Below are 24,633 nucleotides of genomic sequence, written 5' to 3' on the forward strand. Positions count from 1 at the left end.
CCCCTGCGGGCAGCGGCAGAGGCCGGGCTCATGGAGCGGCGAGCGTATGCGCTTCACCTGCGGCGCTACAACGACGCGCTGCTCATCCACGACACGGTCCGCGCCGTGGACGCCCTGGACACGCTGCGCGATTTCTACGACAAGGAGCGAGCCACCAAGACCCAGGTCCTGCGAGCTGAGCGCCGGCTGCTGGCTCTGTTTGATGGTGAGGCTCCTGGGGAAGGGGGTTGGACCTGGGCTAGAGGGCAGTGGCCAGCCAGGCCGGGCTCGGCTCCAACAAGTTGGGAAGGTGCCAACAAGAGGTCTGGGGGTCCTGTTTTTCTAACCAAAAGTCAAGGCTGTGGATATGACAAAAGAGGTGTGTCCTCATTTGTGAAGGTCTCCGTAGATGTAAAAACTAGTTTCGTTATTGACAAATATTTTTTGAAAATCATTTCACTGGGACTCTTCCCTTTAAGTGGAGTGTGTATGGTACCTTTAAACTGGGGAAATGAGGTGGCCAGAGGGCGAAATTTAAGACTAGAGGCCTCAGCACAGGCGAGGGGCAAGGATCTTGCTGAACAGACCGGAGGTTGAGTCAGTCCTGGGTTACATGAAAAGGTCAAGGGTCATCCTGGTAGCAGGGTTGAAGAGGGGTGCTGGATAAGGAGCACCTAGACTGTACCCCGGGTGTAAGTGTGGCTGGCCTTGAGGCTGGGCAGGCAGAGGGTGTTTTTACATGTGTTCTTGGTGCTGCTCAGGGGCAATCAGGCAGGAGCAGGTAACCCCAGGCCCCCTCCGGATTCCTGCAATCTCATCCCTGTGAGCCCCCGCCCTCCTGTCCAGCCCACCTCCAAGCCTGAGACCTGTGCCTCTGATTTTGGGCTTTTCCGGCAGACCACAAGAATGAGCTGGCCCTCCTGGCAACTCGTGGCCCGGAGAACCCCAAACTGGAGATGCTGGAACAGATCCTGCAGAATCAGTTTGGGAGTCCCGGCAGCCCCCGGGGCATCATCTTCACCCGCACCCGCCAGAGCGCTCACTCCCTCCTGCTCTGGCTCAAGCAGCAGCCGGGTCTACGGACTGTGGACATCAGGGCCCAGCTGCTGATCGGGGCTGGGAACAGCAGCCAGACCACCCATATGACCCAGGTGGGGGCTTTGGGGAAAGCGCCTGAGGCTGGGGAATTCCCTAGGGGAGAAGAGAAGGGGAGTCTTCAGCACAGAGAACCTGGGGTAGGGGGCGGAGCTGAGAAGGGAGATGAACACTGAGATCCCCAGGGCTGAAGGGTTTCCCATTCTGCGGTCTCAGGGCAGAGAGGCAGAGACAAGGAGGTCTACAGGGTAGAGGTGAGTGATGTCATCAGGACAGAGGATCAGGGGCCTGGGGTCCCTTGAGAGCTCCTAGAGTGCAGGGGCAGGGACCCGTGGGAATCCCCAGGGGTGAGAGGGGTTAGATGCTCACCTGGAAAAATGGGCAAGATCCTGGGGGTACTTGGAGGTAGAGATGGAGACTCAGGGTCCCTCAGAAAAGGGGCCAAGATTTTGAATAAAAGGGCTGAACCAGGGGTGACTGGGCTTGTAAGAGGGTAGGCCGGAAGCACCTCATATACCATCCTCTTTCTCCTCCCCCAACCCCAGAGGGAACAGCAAGAAGTGATCCGTAAGTTCCGGGATGGTACCCTGAACCTCCTGGTGGCCACGAGTGTGGCAGAAGAGGGACTGGATATCCCCCAGTGCAATGTGATTGTGCGCTATGGGCTCCTGACCAACGAGATCTCCATGGTCCAGGTGCCCAAACCACCCCACTCAACAGTCCCCAGAGGATCCTATATGGGAACCCAGCCCCACTCAGGCCCCTCCCTCTCTTACCTCCCTCCCCAGGCAAGGGGTCGTGCCCGGGCCGATCAGAGTGTATACTCATTCGTGGCCACCCAGGGCAGCCGGGAATTGCGGCGGGAGCAGACCAACGAGGTACTCGAGGCTCTGATGGAGCGGGCAGTGGCTGCTGTGCAGGAGATGGACCAGGCTGAGTACCAGGCCAAGGTCTGTGGGCGGTCTGTGTGCCCTGTGGGGAGGAGGGCTGTGGGCAGTCTGCCTGGAAGGTCTCTGAGGCAAACACATTCACACCCATGTTCCCCCTTCCCCTGGGGGCTGAGTTGGCCCACCTGGTGAAGGTCTGAATCCAGGGAAGGGTAGAGGCCAAGGATGGGGTTGCCAGGGAGACAATGGTTAGATCTTCAAAATGCCTTGGGAATAGGCCTTGTCCAGGGCTTTTAATGTATCGTCACCACCCAATACTTTGTGTATCTGTGAGAGCCGCCTCACAGCCCTTCTGGAGCCAAGCAGAGGGGAGCCAAAGACATGCCCCAAATAAGCGCAGATCCCGGACTTAACTCAGTCCCCTGAGGTGGAGCCACCATTGTCCAGCCTCGCACAGCATAGTCCCTGTTTACTCCTGTTGTCCCAGCGGAATTATTGATGGGACCTCATGTTAGATTCAAAGGAGCAACTTTGCACAAAATCCTCCACCATGGGGTGAAGATTCAGTGGGCAAGCTTGCCTCGCTCCCTGGGTTGCCGCCCCACCCAGTGTTACTTTCTCCACTGAGCTGTTCTGAAGGCTCCAGAGAGGGCTGAGGAAAGTCCCTCTGTGTACCAACGATCCATCTCAGGTCCTTGGGAGCCCTTTGTCCCTCTGGGAGCATTTTTGAGATCCGGTCTCTTGGGCCCCAGCCATGCCCGCTGTCCCCTCCCACCCCCAGATCCGGCATCTGCAGCGGGAAGCCCTGCTCAGGCGGGCGGCCCAGGCGGCCCAGAAGAAGAGTCGGCAGCAGCAGTTCCCGGCGGAGCACGTGCAGCTCCTCTGTGTCAACTGCATGGTGGCCGTGGGCCACGGGAGCGACCTGCGGAAAGTGGAGGGCACCCACCACGTCAACGTGAACCCCAACTTCTCGTGAGACCTGTGGAAGGGGCTGTCTGGATGAGAGGAAGAGTGGGGTGCATTAAGAGTTTGGGAGGTTAAAGAGCATTTGAACAGGTACCAAGTTTGCAGGTTTTATCACCACCCCATTTCACAGGTGAGAAAATAGAGGCTCCGAGAGCCTCAGCGACTTGCCCAAGCTCCCACAGCCACTATGTGGTTGAGCAAGAGGCTGGCATTCAGGACGCCAAATGCTGAGGGGCCACACAGTGGCCCCCTGGTCCTACGTACTCTGAAGACATCCAGAGGGGCTGGTGGTCCCTGAGCCATCCCCTCATCCTCTGCCCCCTAGCGGGTAGCCTTCCCCCATCCTCCATTTGTTCATTCGTTAAGGAAGTATTCATTAGGCGCCTACTGTGTGCCAGGCCACTGTGCCCATGGTCTTCACACATGGGTGGTGCTGAGGCCTGAACTTGGGCAGAGGGAGTGGGATGGAGGCAGCACAGGCTGAGCGTGTCGAAGTCTCTGTGCCTCTTGACAGGCAGGCAGCCCAGGGTAGCCTTCCCCCATCCTCCATTTGTTCATTCGTTAAGGAAGTATTCATTAGGCGCCTACTGTGTGCCAGGCCACTGTGCCCATGGTCTTCACACATGGGTGGTGCTGAGGCCTGAACTTGGGCAGAGGGAGTGGGATGGAGGCAGCACAGGCTGAGCGTGTCGAAGTCTCTGTGCCTCTTGACAGGCAGGCAGCCCACGGCCCGGCACAACATGAGGTCTGTGGCCACTCCCATTTCTTCCTAGGATCTACTACAATGTCTCTGAGAAGCCTGTGGCTATCGACAGAGTCTTCAAGGACTGGGTGCCCGGGGGTGTCATTAGCTGCAAGAACTGTGGGGAAGTAAGTGCTGGGCCATGGCCCTCAGCCCCGTCTTTAGAAGCCCTAATTCTGAAAGCCCAGCCTCTGCCACCAGGGTGCCCTCCCTGGGGTGGGGGAGACAGCCCTGCCCAAGGAGCCCCCAGTCTGAAGAGAGTGGTCCAGCCCCTTCTCAGGGAGCCCACAGCGTGATGAGGGCGATAGCGCTGTCTGAGGGAGGAGACATAAGCCCCGCATCCAGAGACTCTAACTTGGGGAGAGAAGCCAGGTCAGAGGATAGACAGATCAATGTTTGTTGTTGTTGTTAATCCTCACTGGAGGATATCAATGACTCTTTTTTTAGAGAAAGTGGAAGGAAGGGGGAGAGAGAGAGAGAGAGGGAGGGAGAGAGAGAGAGAAAGAGAGAGAGAGAGAGAGAGGCACAGTGATGTGAGAGACACATCGATTGGTTGCTTCCCACATGCCCCAACTGAGGCCAGGGATGGTGCCTGCAACTGAGGCCCCGTCTCTGTCCCACCCCCAGCTCTGGGGGCTGCAGATGATCTACAAGTCGGTGAAGCTGCCAGCGCTCAAAGTCCGCGCCATGCTGCTGCAGACACCGCGGGGACGGATCCAGGCCAAGAAGTGGTCCTCCGTGCCCTTCCTGGTGCCTGACTTCGACTACGTGCTGCACTGTGCCCAGGCCCTGTCAGAACTCTCCGTGGACTGAGCATCTTGTCGCTGCAGTACCCAGATCAAGCTGTAGGGGGCAGGAGAATCCGCAGCAGCCAGCATCTTTCCTGAGCAAAGTCGGTGCAGGTCCCTCCTTGCAGGAGCCACCAGCTCTGGGGCCTGCTGACCAGCCACCGAGGAACCCCAGGTGCCCAGACTGACTTCAACTCCCACATCGAGGAAGCAGCTGAAGGGCCACAGCTCATCCACCGGCCCCCCTTACACCCACACAGACACGTCTACACACTAGATGGAGTGGGAGTGGCGTGGGGGTAGAACTGAGGCAGAATGGGCACACTGGACAGCGGTGCCCCCTTATCCATGCTTTCGCTTTTGTAGTCTGTTACTCCCAATTAACTGCGGTCCACATATTAAATGGAAAATTCCAGAAATAAACGTTTTATAGGTTTTAAATTGTGCACCATTCTGAGTAACGTGATAAAATTTCATGCCATCCTGCTTGGTCCCACCTGGGACATGAATCATCCCTTTGTCTGGTGCATCCATGCAGTCTATGCTATCGGCCTGGTGGTCACTTAGCCATCTGGGTCGTCAGGTCATCTGCCCAGGTTTCACAGTGCTTGTGTTTGCATAACCCTTATAGTAGCCCAACACTACGTGACAATGCCAACGTCATTAACCTCAGTTAATCTCATCACACAGGCCTTGAATCATCTCGTATCATAGAAGGTGAGTACTATACAATAAGATAGCTTGAGAGAGACTACATTTACATAATGTAGTATAGCATATGTTATAATTGTTCTATTATTAGTTGTTAATCTCTTACTGTGCCTAATTTGTAAATTAAACTTTATCATAGGTGTGTATGTATAGGACAAAACATAGTATATGTAGGGTTTGGTACTATCTATGGCTTCAGGCATCTACTGGGAATCTTGGAACAAATCCTCCATGAATTAAGGGAACTACATACTAGGAATCACCGAAGTTTCCCCTGGCCTTTGACATTCTTTTTTTTTTTTTTTTTTTTTGAGGCTCCCCATAAATTAAAAATAAATAGAAAAATGGTGTAGAAAATGTGTAGTATTTTTAAAAATATATTTTTATTGATTTCAGAGAGGAAGGGAGGGAGAGTGAGAGAGAGAGAGAGACATCAATGATGAGAAAGAATCATTGATTGGCTGCCTCCTGCACACCACACTGGGGATCGAGCCCGCAATCCAGGCCTGTGCCCTGACCAGGAATCAAACCATGACCTCCTGGTTCATAGGTTGATGCTCAACCACTGAGCCACGCCAGCTGGGTGAAACTGCAGTATTTTAAACACAGATTTGTGGAGGCATAATTGACAAAATAAACTACATATTTATAGTGTTTAATTTGATAAATTGTAATGTATGTATGCTCTTCCACAATCAAGATAATGAACATAGCCATCACCCTGAAAACTTTCCTCGGGCCCATTATAATCCCTCCCTCTTTCATTCCCCATCCACAATCTGCTTTGTGGTATATTTTGAAGGTTAAAGGTGTTTTTTTTTAAACACCCCTCTTTTTGGTTATCTTGTAACCTTATTTGGAGAGAGCATCAGGAGTCTAAATTTGAGCGTCATCAAAATAGTGAGGCCTTCCTGCCCCCGCCCCCTCATGAAAGCTTCTAACCCCAATGCCCCATCTCCCCCGAACCCCCAGGTCATCTCCCCCTGCGCTTGGCAGAGGCCCAAAGGTTTTGAGGGGTAGGCATGGGAGTGGGGAAAGTTATAAAGGCCTAAATTTTCTGTTCTCATTTTAACAAGAAGGAAAGAAAGGCAAGATCTAGGTTGATTCTTCAGGGAAAGGGCTATTTCTGTAGGAAGAGGCCCAGCAGGCAGGAGTCACCTTCAAGAGGAAGGGAGGGGGCTAGGGCAGAGATTTGAGATTTGAGAGCAGCATGGCAGTCCTTCCTGCCATCTAACCTCTCCTACTACATCCTTGGTCCTGCCTCAGGGTAGATGAAAAAAAAAAACCTCTCCCTTCTCCAGTATCTTCTTTCTTCAGCCCCCCTCTTCTCTGGCTGAGAGCTAAGAGCCCAGTTCTAGGCTTTTTGGTTTCCATCCCGCTAAGAGAGTGCACCCTCCCTTCCCAGGGCCCTTCCTCCGGGTTCTGGCTCCCAGAGTCACCCTTCTCCCTCCTGTCCCATCTCCACCTCCCTGGGTCCCTTCGGCCCATCCGCTCCCACTTCACCTTCAGTTGTCATCGCCCCTGCCAGCAACATGCCTTTTACAGGTCAATAAAATTAGCGACAGAGGGGCAGAGGGAGGGGGCGGAGCCCAGGGGTGCTAAGCTCCACGGCCTTGAATGCAGCTGGACGCACGGAGTACGGGCGCCTGTCATTCCAGGGCTAAACAGTGACAGCTGAGGGACCTGAGCTGGCACTGGAGGGGGGGTGGGGGGGGCTGTCGCAGGGAGAGATGGACCGAGGATACAGATGCCCAGGGCACCTAGTGGTTCCCTCAGTGGCCTGAGCCCCTGGATGGGGGACCCTGACTTGGAGGGAGCGTCAAGATCTCTCCCACCTTACCACTGGGACCGCTTTCCGAGCTCGGTTGGAAGGGGGAACTCGGGCTAGGAGGGGTTCCCGGCCTTTCTTCTTCGTGTGAGGGGTCTTCCTAGGGAGCCACAGCCTCCGGGGCAAGGCCGCCCGAGGGGGGCATTTCCTGGGGTCCCCAGGACGCAGGCATGCTAACTCCTCAGCCCCCAGAAGAGATGCACTGTAGTCATGACACATCATTAATCCTCTCCGCCCCGCAGGTAAGTCAGCGCCGCGGGCTGAGGACCTCGAGGCCAGCGCGGGAGAACAGGGCAGCCCCGGACACGTGTCCGGTGCCCTCGTCTCCAAACCGGGGGACCCCAAGGGGCAGTGAGGACATCCCCATGGGCTCTGGGCGCCGGCGCGCTGCACCTAGCGGGTGGGGCTAAACTCGGGGGAAGTTTAGGGGCTCCTGGCTGCTCATCCCTGATGCCAGGGCCGCCTCCGATGGACGGGAAAAGGCAGAGCTGGGCTTTGGGCACAGTTTCCTGGAGGAGAGCAGGTTGGGGTTCGTGACTGCGGGGCTCCGGGTAAGGAACCTCTGCCTAGCGGGCCCCATGCCTCACCCCTTCGCAGCATCCTATCGCCCCCACTTAGCGATGGGGGTGACCCAATTGGCTTCTGTTCTATGTGCGAATGAGGTAAGAGCCGAGGCACATAGAACATAGCACAGCTGAGCTGGGTTTTCTGACGAGCTCCAGGGCACCTGCGCCACCTCTTTACTCCTGGGTACAGACATGCGCGGGTAAGGGGTGAGGGGTGAGGGGGTGAAGGGGGGTGTGGGAGCAGGGGTCGTCCGGATGGCCTGGGGGACCTAGGGGCCTGGGGGCTGATTCGATGTTTTCTGTGTCCGTGTCTCAGAGCCAGGGTGGGGAGGTGATCGCAGAACGGGCCCTTCCTGCAGACACGGGATGCATTGGCACCCTTGGTGGGATTTGGGCTGTAGGCGAGGGATCCTGCCTCTCAGAACCTCACGGAAGGCTTCCTAGAAGAGGCGGTCCTGAGCTGACAGCTCAGATGGGATGCTCGGAGCCACAAAGGAGAGTTGGACTTTGGGCCTTGGTGCTGGGTTGGGGTAGAGCAGAGGCAGGTCAGGATACTGCCATGGATCCAGCCAGGGCCTCGGTGACCGTCACAAACCTACAGGCAGACCAACATCCCAGCTTAAGTGGGCGGGCTTCCAGTGTCTAATCTCCCTGTTCCACTGTCGCCTCCCACCACACACAGTCACTGTCAGAAAGTTCTTCCTTATATCTGACCTTCATCCCTTCTTCCAGCTTCTTGCTTCTGGGCGGCGATGTGCTACAGTGGAAACAGTGGGGGCCTGGGGGTCAGTTAGACTGGAAGGAGTGCTGTCACCTCTACCTGCTGTGTGACCTCGTGCAGGTTATTCACCCTCTATGAGTTTGCTTCCCCACCTGTAAAATGGGGATAATAATAGAACCCACCTCATAGGGTGGCTGCAAGGATTAAGTGAGAATATGCCCGTAGGGCGCTTAGCACAGTGCCTGGCGCCTGGTGAGGGCTCAGCCAGTGTGAGTGTCCCCTCGTGTGTAGGACAGCAAAGCCGATCTGCAGGGGGTGGGGGTAGAAAGTTTTTTTTAAACTTGGCCAGTAAGAGCCATGCCCTTCATCACCACTATTCCACCAGCCCTCGCCCCTGCTGGCTCCTGGGTCTCTTCTGGACCCGTCTGGGCTGCCCGGGACCCCTCACCTCCTCATCTCGTAGTTGCCCTGTTTTTGTCTCCAGAGTAAGGAGAGGGACCCCAGCAGGGCAGGGGCCAGTGGCAGCAGGAGCCCACTTAGGAACACACTGGCTGACACCCAACTGAAAAAATGCCCTCTTGTCATCACTCCCTGCCGTCCCCACCTCCAGAAATCCACAAGTGGGGATCAAGCTGCTCTTTTTCCAAGAAAATAAACAATAGAAGTTACTGAAAGCTCTGCTTGGGGATCATCCCAGCAGCCCTCCAGTGGAAGGACAGCTTCAGTCCCTGGCCAGAGGTCCGGAGGCTGCTAGGGAAGGGTGGATCTAGTGAGCACCGTTAACCCTAGGCAAGGGAGAGGTGCCTGTGCCCTAACTGGACACTGCCCTGGCCACTGCCCTCCCTGTGGGGTGAGGAATCAGCAGGGCCAAGGGGAAGAACCTGTTCGCTACCTTCAAGACCACAGTCCCCATACCTGTGACTCTGGAGGCCCCTGCCTAGACGGTCCGCTTGCTCCCAGCCCATCTAGGCTCTGCCCTGGGCCTGTTCTCAGGGCAGGTGTGCACCGCAGACCGGAGGGACCCCTGGGGACAGCCGAGGGACAGCTGTGTGCAGGGCATGAAGATGGAGCTAGGCTGTGGAGCTGGGTGTCCACATACGTGCATGTGGGTCCCGTAGGGCAGAAAGGAGCCGGCAGTAGGAAGGGAGCGATGGCCGGGGCCAGCGTGGGAGGCAGCTGTCTCTCCCTCCACGGCACTGTCCTCCTGCAGAACTCCCGGAGTCAGCAGATCCGAAAGGGAACCTGGTTTTCCATGTCGTTATGAAAACATATTTGAATGAACAGTGTGTTTGCTTGGCTTATAACGTTTAAATAGTTAGACATGTGTGTGGGGGCCCCCAACAGGTCCCCTTGCCCCACGGCCTGCAAATATTAGGGGTGGGCCTGCAGCGCCTGTGACCGACGGCGCTGCTCTTTGGTGAATCCCCTTCCTGCTGGCTGTCCCCCGACATAGCCGTGCTCCTGTAAAGCTGGGCTGAGGAGACACCTTCCCTGGGCCAGGAGTGAGTTTCAAGGTGAAATGAAGACTGTCAGCTGCCACCAACAAGCGGTCCCCCCGTGGGCCTCCTGACCTCATTCTCCACCCAAAATTGGGACAATTTATTTCCTAATGTCCTGTGATGCTTCAGAGGGAAAAGCGAGCAGGAGAGGGGCTGCTTATCTCCTGAGTGTGGGGAGGGTGTGGGCGCTCGCTGGACCAGGGAGCAAGGAGGGAGCTAAATGAGGCCACAGCGACAGGAGGAATGGGAGTTAGACTCAGGGGAGATCAGGGCCGGGCCCACCATCCCTCCAGCTGCCCTCAGAGGGGGCTGGGCCTGTGGCCAGGGAGGGGGCCGTGTGTCTGTCATGTGGGTCCTCCTGATAGTTTGCCTCTTGGGCTTCAGTGGGAAGGAAGGTGGGGGCAAGCTGGCCAGGCGGTGGGACTCATTCCTGGAGGAAATGAAGGGCATGTTGGTCTTGGACGGTCGCTGAGTGCCCGGGGGCAGCTGGACACGCCGTCTGTTCAGAAGAGAGAGACGTGCGTGCGGCCTTTGCATGGCCATCTCTGACTCACTCCCTCCTTTCCAACTGGGCTGTTTGGGGACCATACCTGCCACCTGGGCCTCATGAGGGCTGTGAAGTGCTTACTGGACACACACACACCTAAACGTGCACACACACGACACTCACACTCAGACACACACGCAGGTTTGCATGCCACCGACACTCGCAGATGTTGTTGCCTCCAGTCGTCCATCCAGAACACCGCTTCAAGGGCAACCTGGGAATGGAACCGCCGCCGACCCAGCCTGCACCTGCGCTATGCAGACTCCTGAGCCTTCGCCACCGTCGCAGGCTCAAGCTCCCCCCTGGGTGACTTTTCATTTACCTTGGGTGACCCGCCAGCTCCAGTGGTCGGGAGCCAGGTGCCCGCAGGGGTTCGGTGTTGGGGACAGAAGGGACTCCCTGCCAACCCCACCCAGGCCCCACGTTTGGCACTTCTGCTCCCCCAAGTCTCGCAGAGGGTGTCTGAGGGGCTGAGCCTCTCCCAGCCCCTCTGTCCCCGGGCAGCTCCGTGAGCCGCTCTGCCCCAGCCTGTGTGCCTGTCCCCGCCTCCGCTGTGCCCCGGGCTCAGTCCTTCCCCGGCTCCTGTGCCTGTCATTCTGTTTGTCTCTCCTCTCTCCCGGTCTCGGAGTCTCTGTTTTTCTGTCTGTCTTTCTCTTCCTTTTTCTCTGTATGTGTGTCTCTGTCTGCCTGTCTCTGATTTTCTGTGTGTGTTTCTGCACTTCTGTCAGACACACACACACACACACACACACACACACACTTACTTCCTCGCCCCCTCCTGTCTCTCAGCTCTGTCTCTGACGGTATGGCATCCCTCCAGCCGTCTTTCCGTGTCCATGGTTCTGTCTGTACCTCTCTCACCTCTGCCTCTGAGTCTGGGTGTCTGTTCTCTCCCTGTCTGACGCTCGGAGTCTTCCTCTCGGGGGGAATAGGAGAGCCAAGTGTCTGAGGGTAGAGGAAGGTGGCAAAGCCCCCGAGGGAGGGGCCGCATCACTCTGGGCGCCTCCAGGGCCCGGCACGGAGTGGGGAGGACAGCGGAGTGGAGCGGGCTGATGCTGGTCCCTCTCCCGCAGCTCCTCTGCTGAGAACTTGAGATCTTGGGGGTTTTGGCTCTAGACTCTGAAATGTTGTTCTTCAGTGACAAGGCCCAGGGACTTGTGGCCGGAGTGGGGCTGGGGCTTCAGGGTGACGGGGGAGAGAACCCCTGTCTGGCTGGTTGATCTGATTGACTCTGAGCCGGGGAAGGGTGTCGGGAACTTGGAACCCCAGCAGAAGAGGTGTTGACCTGAGTGGGGCTGAACTGACACTTTTCTTTTTCCTCGAAGCAGCCAAGCTCAACGCACCCACCCCAGGCCCCAGTTTCCTGCTCCAAACCACCGGGCTCCCCACCCTGTTCCAAACATTTCCGCCAACTGCCCCTGGGCCTTGGGGCCTGTTCAAACAGCCCCCTGCCCTCCCCTGGGCCTCCCCATGGCCACGGGCCTGCCTCACTGCCATGGCTTCTCACACAGGAGAGGCTGTGTTGGCTGTTTGTTTGATTAAGGTTTCCTTGGGTGGGGTGGAGATCGCCCCTCGTGATACTTCACCCCACTTCAGATGCCTAGGCAGGAGGCCAGGCCGGACCCCGCCATGCTCCCACTGCCCTCACTGCCCTCCCCAGGGCCCCCGCCTGCCCCTCCTGCATCCCCAAACCCCAGACTCCTCTGCCCTCCTGATCTCAGGTTTGACAATCCCGATCTCTGACGCCAGCTGCTGCACAGGCAGGACAAGGGGATCCGAGACACACCCCTGCACACACAGCCTCGTCCCTGGCCGCGGGGAGGGAAAATGTCCAGGGAGGTGCTGAGAACTGGGACCCTTAGGTTTGCTGGGGGATCCCAAAGAGGAACACATGGGGTGTGGCCTCCAGAATGGGGGAGAAGTCTGCCCACCTCTCACTGGCCGAGGCTTGAACCAGCGATAGAGAGACTTCAGCACAGGAATGATCCCCTCAGGAGTTTGGGGCCCCTCCCAGAATCCATCCCAGAATTGTCTCCCTGGGACCCCAATGGTCTTTCCAGCCCCGGATTTTGTATGGTGCTGTACTTTTACAGAACTCTCTCATCCTGCCCTGTGAGCTCTGGATAGGAAACAAAATCCCCCTTCGGGCGCAGCTTGTGGTTTAACATCGTCAACCTATGAACCAGGAGGTCACGGTTTGATTCCTGGTCAGGGTACCAATTCCCAGTGGGGGGCATGTAGGAGGCAGCCAATCAATGATTCTCTCTCATCATTGATGCTTCTCTCTCTCCCTTCCTCCCTCCCTCTCTGAAATTAATTAAAAAAATATATATATTTTTTAAATCCCCATTCGGGCAGAGTCTGGACTCAAACCCAGGTCTCCTCGCTCCCCACAGCCGGGCCTCCTTTCGGGACAGAGCTAGCTGCTCCTTGGCCACACAGAGCTCCAGGCTGCAACCATTTCTTGGTTCTCCCTGCATCTCCCCCTCACCCATGTCTCCTCCATCTTCATGGGCCTGCAATGGAGATTCCTGTCCCCCCTTGTGTTTCTGGCTGGGAAGGGAGTGTAGGAGCAGGTCCATTCTGTGACCTCGTTCTGGGAGCTGCTGTCCTAGTTAGCAGCTTCCTGAGGGGAGAGGGACACGAGAAGCTTTTAGAGATGGTTTCAACCATTTGGGTGCTAATAAGGAATGAGGCTGTCCCTAGGTTGAGGCTGGGACAGCTATTCCCAGGCTACAGGATGAGATGTGGAGGTGGAGAGGCCAAAGAGGGGATCAGGAAGCTTCCCCAAATAGCCTGGCCAGCAGCCAAATGTGGGAGCCAGGCCCTGGGGGAGGGGAGGGGGGGCAGCTGGCCAGTTGGCATATGGGCCTGGACCTTGGGAAGCTGGGCAAGGGGCAGAAGTGAAGCAGGACTAGTAGTGTCTCCTCTCTTCTCTCCTGCTGACATGAGCTCCCCTGGAACTTGCTGTCATGAGTAAGGGGGAGCGAAAGGTAGACGGATGTGTCTGCACCCGTCCCTTTTCTCTCAGGGGCCTTGTAAGCCCCACCCCATTCTCCTGCACCTCACCCTGATTTATTTATTCATTCAACAAAGATTTATTGAGCACCTACTATGTGTTATATTTGGTAGGCCTTGCCCTGGGAATTCAAGGAGGAATAAGGGTGAATAAGAAAAAATACAAGGAGTCCGGCCGGCATGGCTCAGTGGTTGAGCGCCAACCCATGAAGCAGGTGGTCACAGTTTGATTCCGGGACAGGGCACATGCCTGGGTTGTGGGTTCAATCCCCAGTTGGGGCATGCGGGAGGCAGCCAATCAATGGTTCTCTCTCATCACTGATGTTTCTATCTCTCTCCCCCTTTCCCTTCCTCTCTGAAATCAATAATATATATATATTTATTAATTTTTTTTAAAAAGAAAGAATACAAGGAGACAGGAGGGAAGTCTCCCCAAGGAGGGCAATGAGGGAAGGCCTCTCCCGTGGGCAGTATTTCAGCATCAGCCCTGAGGAGAGAGGAGCCAGGAGGGGAGGCGTGGTCTGGGCAGCACAGTTTCTGAGAACGCTGGGAGGTGAGGGAGCGCTTGCTGTGCTCCCGGAGAGAAAGAGCCCAGTGTGGCTGAGTGTCATAGGCAAGGGAGGGAGTGGCGCAAAAACAGAGCAGGCGCGCGGGATATTCTGACCTGGACGTTTTGACCCCAGGGATGTTTTGAATGCAAACATTTGAAACCAAAACATACCAACACTGGGGACTTTTTTAGAAAGTGTTTTCCTGAGGTGGAGGAGGGTGTAGGGGGGATACATGGTGGTGGAAGGAGCCTGGACTTGGGGTGGTGAACACACAGTGTACAGATGTGTTTTGTAGAGTTGTGCACCTGAACCCTGTATAATTTTGTTAACCAGTGTCACCCCAATAAGTTCAATAAAGAAGGGGGGAGAAAGTGTTTCCCAGTTTCAGCACTATTCATCCAACTTAATTTCTTGATCAGATTTCCCCATTTTTTTCCTATGGGACAGTTAAACAGATTCCCCCCCCCCCCATTCCATTTTAATTTTATGGAAATTATTTCCACCAGCATCAATTCTGTATAAATTTTGCTGCCGAGAGTTGATTCATCAATCAATTTGGCATCAATCGAAGGTTCCTGAGCCTGGTCTCTGTCATGTGCAACTGGCAGACACTCCAGTTTTGTTAATCCTCACCCAGGGATATTTTTCCCATTGATTTTTAGAGAGAGTGGAAGGGAGAGGGAGAGACAGAAGAGAGAAACATCAATGTGAGAGAGACACATCGATTGGCTGCCTGCCGCACATACCCTGAGGGGGGCCAGGGATCGAGCCTGCAACCAAGGTACCTTCCCTCGACCGAAATCGAACCCGAGACCCTTCAGTCCACAGGCCGACACTCTAACCACTGAGCCAAACTGGCTAGTGCTAAAGTTTGCATTTTAAAAAAGATTTGTGGGCAAGGTTGGATTCTTCTGTCCATAACAATTAGTCAATAACAAATTTCCTTGTATCCAGTTCTAACCATTGTCAGTGTGCCTTCTACCAGTAATATCCTTAGGTGGAGAGCTGTATTCATTTCTCAGCGAATCCGGAGAAGGATCTGATAGAAGGGGCCGGTTGGGAGGGAAAGAAGGTTGGGATGGGATTCTCTGAAAGCACAGGAGAAGCCTTCCCAAGGCTTAGGCAGGACAGTGACACCATCAGATTTGCTTTTTGTAAATGTCGGCTCCTCTGGCCCCGTGCAGAGCAGACTGGGAGGGCAGGAAGTGGAGAAGTGGAGGCAGGGAGGCCAGAGAGGAGGCTGTTCTGCCAATGCAGATGGTCAAGAGAAGTGAGTGGACTGAAGAAGTATTAGGGAGGTAGAAGGCCGAGGCGATTCCTGTCCCACTCCCCAGGATCCCAGCACGGCCCTCTTCACAGGCCCAGAGTGACCTCAGTGTCATGCCCCACCCGCAGCTCCTGCCCCTGCCTTCCTCCAAGGCCCAGACACCTCAGACTCTGGCCCCTGGAGTTTGCACAGGGCGGAGACTCAGAACGGGGGTGGGGGTGGGGTGTTTTCCTTGGGGCTCCCTCCCAGCCTGTCTCCTGACTGAATGTGGCCGTGGGTCAGGGATGCCCTGCTGAGGGTGGGGGGGTGGGGGTGGCCCTTGGATCTGCCCACCTGGAGCACGTGGCCGGAGCAGCCAGGGCGGCCGCAGAGCTGGCAGTGAAACACGCCCAGACACAGGGTGCTTGTTCGGCCCCTGGCTCCGAGCTCAGGGTGTGGCCCGGGGCAGGGGCACAAAGAGGCCTCTGTCAACGTGTGCAGGGCACGGAGCCCACCTGGGCCGGCGAGGTGCCTGGGGAGTGAGGGAGATGGGCCTGGGGGTACTTGAGAGAAGGCTTGAGGTGACACAGACCTGAGATTTGGGTGTCGGCTGGGCCAGGTCACTTCCTCTCCTTGACCTTCAGTCTCCTCACCTGTAAATGGAATCTTAATCCCAGCCTCCAGATGCTGGTGGGTCATCAGGACGCCCTGGGTTGACTGACTATAAAGCATCGCCTTCCTAGGATCGTGTATCTGTTAACATTATTTAACAAACACACAGTGATTACCTTGGTAATCTCGGGTTCGATTTCGGTCGAGGGAAGGTACCTTGGTTGCAGGTACCTTGCTCAGCACTTTATAATTATTGACTCATGTAATCCCTGTAACGACCCTCTAAGAGAGGTACCATTTATCCTTATTTTACAGATGGGGAAACTGAGGCACGGAGGTGGCCAAGGTCCCACAGGAAGTGGCAGAGGTAGGATGTGAGCCTGGGGAAGTATGGGTACTCTGTGGTGTTTCAGAAAGGAAGGGGCGGGTGGACCTTAGGCCAGGCACCTGAAGCGGGGCTGGTTCTTTAGCGGGGGCTGGAGGGTACGCTGCAGGCATCTGCCTTGTCTCTCATCCCAGGGCCTGGTCTCTAGGGCAGGGCTAGGAGCCAGTGGGAGGGAGAGGAGTCCGGGGACAGGAGACCCAGGGCCCAGGGCAGGAGAAGGGGGTGGAGCTGGGATCTCAAGGAGCAGGTCACAAGCCTGGCGTCTTTGGTCTTTGGCCCACGAGCAGCTGTGCCCAGGGGAGGCTGGGGCAGATTTGGTATTCCTTCAGCAATGATGAGTCATACCCTTGGGGTGCCAGGCTTTTGTGCCACGTACTTGGAGGAGCCAGCCTGACCCCTGGGAGCCCAGGGTCTGGTCAGACTGGAAACATGGACCTGGGACAGATGGGCAGGGGGCTCAGCCAAGGGGCTGAGGGTGGTGGAAAAAGAGTCCAAGCCCACACATGGGGACCTTCGGAATTCGTGATAAGCCTGGCCCTGGGCGCATACGCAGGACTTGACTGCGGAGAAAGGAGGCAGGGCTTCCCAGCCTGGGGGCTGTGAGGGGGGACAGGGCACTGAAGCAGCAGGTGGCCCTGGTGGGCGTGGCCTGGACCAGGGCTGGGGAGGTGTCTGAGCCGGAATGTGCTGTCCTACTCATGTCCCTAGACCTGTCCACTCTTCAGAATCTCCTGGGAGCTTGTGAAGAAGGTAGACGCTGGGCCTCACCCCACCTCTGAATCCAAACCCCTGGGGTGGGGTCCATCCCAGGATGCCTGACAAGCTCCCCAGGTGAGGCTCACCGGACCCCCCTCTTGGGAGTCCTGCGGGCGTGGGGGCTCTCGCTCTTTGCACATCACCTGGTGGAATTGAAAAGCCTGAGACTAATCCTGCCAGAATCCTCGAGGAGGGGCCCAGGAGATTCCGGAGAGCAGCCATGGTTGAGGACCGTCAGGCAGCCTGTCCTTCCTGTGGCAGGTCTGTGCTGAACTTCCCCCTCCTCAGAGAGGTCTTCCGTGGCCACTCGTCCTCGTTGACCTTGTGTGTTTACCTGCTATCAGTGTGCCCGTCCCCCCTAGATCGCCGGCTCCATGAGGGTCCCTCGTGACCCTTGTTCACTGCTGGGTCCCCTGGCATAGCATGGAGGGCCTGGCACATGGTAGATACCCAACAAATGTTTATTCGGTGAGTTTATCTGTGCCAGCCGCAAGGGGAGACACCCTCCCTCTATTGTCTGTTCATTCTTCTAACAGCCCCGTGAGACAGATGCTCCTGGGCCCGTCTTACGGATCAGAGAGGCGAAGCCCAAGGTCTGACGGCTCCCGAGCCCAGGCTCCATCCTGGGCCCGAGCTGCCTCCCAGCCAAGCCCCTGGAGCAGCCCTGCTGTGGGAGGCCGCTGAGCGGTCTGGAGGCTGGACAGCGGGCCTGCGGGGCCTGGGCCATGTGGAAACAGCCCGTCCTTGGGGTGTTTCTTGGAACCTCGCAGTCGGTTTTGAAAGGCCTCCTTCATGGCCTGCAAGGGCTGTGCCTTCCCCGGCTGGGCCCGTTTGAGGGGCGGACTCCTTGATGTGGTCGCCGTTGCTCCCCGTCCAGCAAGGGGGACTGTGGCCACCCCACCGTCTCCCACAGCCAGTGTGCTTGGAGGCTCTTCCCTCCCTCCTGCCCGAGGCGACCCTGGATTCTCAAGGTCACCCTCAGCCTCCTCCTGCCTCCATCCTTCTGCGGCCAGGGTGGGTTAGGGTCAGTTTCTCACACTGAGGAAGGGGAAAGGACCCCAAGTCCAGCGGGGTGGGTAGGGGTGGGAGGATTCCGCTGGACAAACTAACTTAGTAAAAGCGTCAGGAAATGAAGGGTGGGTCAGAGAGACTCAAAGATCTTAATTTCCACAGGGTTGATCCTGGCTGGTAGTCAGGGCCTCTCCCAGCCTCTTCTGAATGCAGCTCTTTAAGTAAGAAGGGAGGTAGCCAAGGTCACAGTGAGGACCCCCTGGCCCTCAGTCCTCCCCATCCTTCCATGGGGCAGTCCCCTCGGTAATCTGACTACCTTCTAGGCTGCTGCTATGGCATCTAATATTCTGGGGAGGGCGCCACCCTTGCCGTGGACACCCCGGTTGCCAGCCGCGTGTGTCCTAGCTGTCCTACACTACCCAGGGGGCTCTGCCAAGCTGGGTGAGGAGGTTGAAATCATTTCTGTTGCACTGGCAACAAACACACAGATTGGGGATGTGCTGGCAGTGGCGGGGGCAAGATGATGGGCAGGAGAGGGGGTTCAGTCTGGGCATGGGATGGACACCCTGGGTTGGGAAGGGGATCCTTGGTAAGGTTTTGGGGGTTTGCCCCAGGCCCATTTGTCTCCCTTTTCTTTTTGCCCCATTAGTTTCAAAGCACAGCTGAGAGGAAGATCGTCCTGCAGCCTGACCCCAGTCCCTCCTGCTGGAGCTGACAGTGCCATCCCTCACATCACAGTGGCTTTACAGCTTGCAGGGCATTTGCTATACATGTTCTTATTTTTTAAATATGTTTTTATTGATTTCACAGAGGAAGGGAGGAGAGAGAGATAGAAACATCAATGATGAGAGAGAATCATTGATCGGCTGCCTCTGCACACCCCCCACTAGGAAGTGAGTCCACAACCTGGACATGTGCCCCACCTGGGAATTAAACCATGACCTCCTGGTTCATAGGTCGGTGCTCAACCACTGAGCCACACTGGCTGGGCTACATGTTGTCTCATTTACTCTCCTCAGCTGTCAGCCTGGGGTCAGGGGAGCTGTTGTTGTTATCATATCCCCAGTTCACGGACAGGGAACAGGTGTGGAGAAAAGGGGCGTGTTCGCAGTCACAGGTTAGGATGGCACAGTTGTAATGTAAGTGCATGTTTGATGGTTCCGTGTTACTCACGAGGCCCCCAAATTCCTCTCACAGACAGACACACACTCATCCTCTTCCTGGCTCCTCCCGCTCCCAACTCGCTGCAATGCAGAAGCAGCCTGGGCCTGGGGGGCGGAGGTCATCCCCTCCAGCCCCCTGCCTCTACCCCGGGGAGGTGGCGCCCCCTCGTGGCCGATGTCGGGAGCTCATCTGGCTGTGGTCCAGGAGAGGGTGACGGCCGCAAAGTCAGGGGAGTCAAGGGTGTCAGCTGCTGCTGTTTCTTTTTGGGCAAAGACTTTTAAAGTTTAATGTGATAATCTCGTCCTGATTACTGCAAACCGAGGACCTCGGGTCCATCCAAGAATTCATCACCAGCCTCACATGAGGAGCGGGAGACTGTGCTGGGCTCTCCAGCCCCCTCGCTCCCATCCATCCTCACGCATGCTAGGAAGGACTGCCCCTGGGTTTGCTTTTGGTTCGTTGTAGTGGAAAGAAGGTGTTTCTAGATCGGGGCCAAGATGATAAAGTAGGGCCTCCCTGCTTCAAGACCTGACCGGGAGACCCCAACCTTCCCTTTTACATCTGAGACGTTCCTGTTCTAGAAAAGGGCCGCTGAGGAGTCTGGGTGTGAGGCCACTCAGAGGGCGTCAGCATCCACCCAGGCAAGGGGTACAGGAAGTCATCATGCCCCCACCCCATTTGACCAGTGGGAAACCCGGGCCTGTTGCTATTGTCTCCACACCCCGCCCGCCCAAAGTCCACCAATTAGCACCGTGTCTGGTTCTGTGTCCCGAGCGCCTGTCTCATTATTTGGGGATTTATGTCTCGGTCACCATGAAGGACAACTGTGACAGTTTTTCCACTGGGAGGAGCCTGGCCAGCCCCAGGGCTCAGGCCGCAGGAGGTGGTGCCGTGCTGCTTGGGGCAGGATGGGGATTTAATTTCAGGGGGATTTGCAATGGGTGGGGAGCCACCCTGGGCACATGGTGGCTCTGGGCTATTTTAGGAGGCAAACGGCTGGCCCAAGGGGGAGGGAGCGCGGTGGACTTGTTCAAACCATCAGGGATTCTGCCCTTTCAGGGGGAACAGGAAGAACCCACGATGGACAGGGCAGGCCAACCCAAGTCTGGGGCTTCTCCCACCTGCCGGGAACCCAGGGGCTCAGAATTACGATGTCGCTGCACCCCAGTCCAGGCAACGAGAAGAACAGACGCTGCTGGCCGGTCAGGGGTCTACGGCTTCTTGCCTGAGCCCCTTGGCTACAAGGCTTTGCCTCAGCTCAGTCAGCCCTTGGTGTTATTAGTGTGAACGATTAATGAACCATCTCATCTTTGTAGTAGAAATGACACTCAGGAAAGGCACCACAGGGCAGGAAAGAGGGCCGGGTTCAAGCTCACCCGGGTGCTTGTTCTGTACGGGCCACTTCCAAGCTGGTAAAGTGGGTTGCGAAGTCCCTTCATCTCTCTGAGCTTCAGTGTCCGACCCCAAAGCAGAGACACAAACCCTCATTAATGATGCCTGTGTTACCAAGTGGGCACACGTTGTGTCAGGGATGAGCTCACATCACCCTCAGTGATGTTGTGTATTAATTGCCCCATTTTACAGATAAGGAAACTGAAGCTCAGAGAGGGAAAGTAACTTGCCTAAGGTCACACAGCCCATTCCATTTCTCATGCCCACATTCCATTCCTCAGACCCAGCAGTATGTACTGGTTGCCAGGCTGGGTGGGAATTCACCACAGACAAAACAGAGGAAGGGAGATAACAGGATGAGACTGGGCAACTGAGTGGTCTAACTAGAGACTCTGTGACTTTATTGTGACTTTATTTAAAGGGTTACTTCCTGGTCAGGGGGAGGGCAATAACCAGGGGCCTGAATCCCTCCTTGAACAAGTGGTAGGTGTGCCAGGGGGCACCAACACTGCCTGGCTCATCCAGCTCTCATTACTCTGAAGAGGTTTTCTGTTTTCTTCCTCCTCACCCCACCTTTAGAGCAAAATCGTCATCATCATCACCATCATCATCATCATCATCACAGGTCATATTGGGATAAGGTCTTTAGAGGCACCAGGACATAGAGGAAAGAGAGCCCAGAGTTCGGAGTCAGACAAATGAGGTTCAACACTTCCCCTTTCCAGCTGTGTGTCCTAGGGCAAATAAACTAACTTCTCTGAGCCTCCCTTTTCTTATCTTCAAAATGAGGAGAGAAATACCAGCTTTTCAGGGCTATTGGGAGGATAAAAGGGATCAATAAAGGTATGGAAAGGATGGGAAGGGCCTGGAATACAGACGCCCCACAACTAAGGGCCGTGTTTGGACTGTGAGCAGGGCTTGAGTTTAGGAGTGTGTTTTTCCTAGGTATCTAGGTGAAGCCACGTCTTTGTGGTGGCACTGAGCTGGCACCTGTGGCCCGCTGACTGATTCTGACAGGCCGGGCAGAACGGGAGAGCCAGCAGGCCTGACTTAAGGCCTGGTGCTCCCAGTTCAAGAAATCACTCTCTTGGCAACTAGATGGGGGCGCTTAACTAGCCAGCATATTACATGAAAATAGATGCGGGGTGTTTCATGGACCCCATCTCTATATAGAGCTGACTCAATAGTGCAGAAAAGGAGTGGGCAGCCTTGATAGAGGGCAGTGTTGAGGATGAGGGGAAGTGATTCTTTTTTCTGTTCTAAGGAGAATATTGAAAGCTTAAATACGTTTAGAAGGATGTGACTGGAATAATGAAACACCTAGAAACCATTTAGTCAACACATTTTTAAAAATATATATATTTATATCAATTTCAGAGAGAGGAAGGGAGAGAGAGATGGAAACATCAATGATGAGAGAGAATCACTGATCGGCTGACTCCTGGACATGTGCCCTTGATTGGAATAAATTCTGCAGGCCCATGCTCTATCCACTGAGTTGAACTAGCTGGGGCTCAACACATTTTTATTAAGTTGCTTAGTTTAGGTCAGTTGGTCACCATGCAAGGTACTGGGCAGAATGGAGTGAATGAAGCGCAGAGTTAACCCACTCGGTGCAGTGGGGTGTCCAGGGCAGCGTTTGGGAGAGAGTTCAATACAGTATGTTAAGTGCAGTGTTAGGGACCCACACGAGGTTCCCTGGGAGCACATGGGAGGGCCTTCCTCCAGGAGACGGGGAAGAATGAATAGTTGAGGGAAATGGGTCTCTTTAGCTGGAGAAGAGACCTCGTAGAAAGAAGCAGCCAGTGGTTTTCAGCTGGCTGCGGAAAGTGGGGTGTACTTTTTCCAAATGACCAGGGAGCAGATCTGGAGCCAGTGCAAGGCATTCCAAGAAAGCGGCTCTCGGCCCCCCCTAGTAATGGCGTTTCTGTCATCGGGAATATCCAACAATGGAGCGACTGTCTCGGGAGGCAGTGAGCTCCCTGTCATTGTCATGTTCAAGCAGAGGCCAGAGGGTCGCTTGTGAGGGACAAATTACGAAAAGGACAGTATGACCTCTAAGATCCCTTCCAAGTCTGAGCAACTGCAGTTCTGCACGGACAGACAGGATGTGGCGTGTGACTGGATCAGGTTCGGCGATGGGTGTGCTGCGGATGGCAGCTTACACCTGGTGTGCCATGACGGTCATCCTCCCCCTGGATTTATTTATTTATTTTTAGTAAGTGCTTTGTTAAGATATAAATCACATACCATTCCATTCACCCATGTGTAGGGTACAATTTCTCATATACTTTTTTATTGATTTCAGAGAGGAAGGGAGAGGGAGAGAGAGAGAGAGAGAAACATCAATGATGACAGAGAACCATTAATTGGCTGCCTCCTGCACACCCCACATTAGGGATTGAGCCCACTACCCAGGCATGTGCTCTGACCAAGAATCAAACTCATGACCTCTTAGTTCATAGGTGAGCGCTCAACCATTGAGCCACACCGGCTGGGCAGTAGTGTACAATGTAATGTGGATTTACTTTTAGAGTGGAAGTGAGTTCCTGCATTCATTCGACAACTATTTAGCAAGCGTCCATTAGGTAAACACCAAGCTTTATGCTGGTGCTTCAGATTCCTGGGAAATAAAGGCCCTGAGGGAGACAGGTACGTGTCCAGGCACGTGATGTCTCCCCCAAGGACCTCCTCTCTAGCCTGCGTGGTCGTGGGAGGCGTGCTGGAGCATGAGGTGGGTGAGCAGCACAGATACTTCTCCTTTGCATACAGGAGCCATTTCTGTCCCCTTTCTTGGGGACTCACTTTTTTTTTTAACCTTACCTGAGGATATTTTTCCATTGATTTTTAGAGAGAGTGGAAGGGGGGGAAAGAGAGAGAGAGAAAGAGAGAGAGAGAGAGAGAGAGAAAGTGAAAGAGAAAGAAACATCGATGTGAGAGGCACATCGATTGGTTGCCCCTACACATGCCTGACCAGGGCCAGGTGTCAAGCCTGCAACTGAGGTACATGCTCTTGACTGGAATCAAACCTGGGACTCTTCAGTTTGCAGGCCAATGTTCTATCCACTGAGCCAAACTGGCTAGGGCGGGGACTTCCTTTCTTTCTTTTTTAAAAAATATATTTTATTGATTTTTTATAGAGAGGAAGGGAGAGGGATAGAGAGCTAGAAACATGAATGAGAAACATCGGTTAGCTGCCTCCTGCACGCCCCCTACTGGGGATTGAGCCCACAACCAAGGAACATGCCCTTGACCGGAATCAAACCCAGCACCCTTCAGTCGCAGGCGACGCTCTATCCACGGAGCCGGGCGGGTTAGGGCAGGACTCCTTTCTTGCTGCTCCCAATCATGGAAAGAGGCAGAGCTCTCTGAGGCCATGCCACCAGCCCTACCTCCTTCCCTCCCCTGCTTGGCTCTGTGCTCCTGCGTTGTGCCCCAGACCCACTGTCCGCTGGTTCCTTGGGAGGGATCAGAAATGAACTCTGGCCCTGACTAGTGTGGCTGGATGGGTCTCAGGTTCGATTCCCGGTCAAGGGCATATACCTGGGTGGCAGGTGTGTCTCTCACAATTATCTCTCTCTTTCTCTCTCTCCCGCTCCCTCCCTTCCACTCTCTTGAAACGAAACAAAACAATGTAAAAAAAATCCCCAGGCGAGGATTAACAAAAATAAAATGAAATGAAATAAATGAACCCCAGGCACACAGGGCCCGCCCAGCAGGCCCTCTGGCCGTCTCCCCTGCGCTCCAGAAGGGGATCCTAGGACCAGTCCGGTCTCCCATTTGGCGCTCCTTCCCGGTGCGACTTGGCTCAGTTACCTGCGTCCCCAGTCTTTCATTTCCTGGTCCGTAAAATGGGGATCAAACCAGTCCCAGCAGAGCAGTTATGAGGATTGAACGTGATCCCTCTTGGCACCCAGTAGGTGCTCCGTGAATGCCAGCTTCCTCCTCTCCGCGCTTTTCCCCAAACACGGGCCTCTCGCCGGGGGTGCGGGAGGTCGCAGGAGGCCGGGGATAGGTGGCCACTTTGGGGTCCCCCTCCCTGAGTCTGAGACCCCTGGGAAGCTGAAGGGCGCTCCGGCCTGACGGGCCAGCCGTAGCAAGAAAGTCTCCAGTGGGCCCGGCCATTTGCGCAGGCAGAGCCCTCCCGACCCCTCGCCCTCCTCCCCGGG

General features: G+C 55.5%; 2 protein-coding genes across 2 annotated transcripts in view; both read left to right on the forward strand.

The window, feature by feature from the left end:
* DHX58 (DEXH-box helicase 58) overlaps nucleotides 1-4,898 on the forward strand; it is a 7,912-nt gene extending 3,014 nt beyond the window's left edge. The window contains exons 7-13 of the mRNA XM_006776643.2: nucleotides 14-205; nucleotides 877-1,130; nucleotides 1,620-1,769; nucleotides 1,863-2,024; nucleotides 2,743-2,933; nucleotides 3,701-3,797; nucleotides 4,297-4,898. Of these exons, the coding sequence (XP_006776706.1) occupies nucleotides 14-205; nucleotides 877-1,130; nucleotides 1,620-1,769; nucleotides 1,863-2,024; nucleotides 2,743-2,933; nucleotides 3,701-3,797; nucleotides 4,297-4,482 (1,232 nt within the window). The 3' untranslated portion in view covers nucleotides 4,483-4,898. The remainder of the gene's footprint in view (nucleotides 1-13; nucleotides 206-876; nucleotides 1,131-1,619; nucleotides 1,770-1,862; nucleotides 2,025-2,742; nucleotides 2,934-3,700; nucleotides 3,798-4,296) is intronic.
* Nucleotides 4,899-7,227: 2,329 nt separating this feature from the next.
* Nucleotides 7,228-24,633, forward strand: part of ZNF385C (zinc finger protein 385C) — a 57,986-nt gene continuing 40,580 nt past the window's right edge. The window contains exons 1-2 of the mRNA XM_006776646.2: nucleotides 7,228-7,238; nucleotides 16,072-16,123. Coding sequence (XP_006776709.2) covers nucleotides 16,072-16,123 — 52 coding nt within the window. The 5' untranslated portion in view covers nucleotides 7,228-7,238. The remainder of the gene's footprint in view (nucleotides 7,239-16,071; nucleotides 16,124-24,633) is intronic.

This window comes from Myotis davidii, unplaced genomic scaffold (genome assembly GCF_000327345.1).
Source record: "Myotis davidii unplaced genomic scaffold, ASM32734v1 scaffold69, whole genome shotgun sequence".
NCBI lineage: Eukaryota > Metazoa > Chordata > Mammalia > Chiroptera > Vespertilionidae > Myotis > Myotis davidii.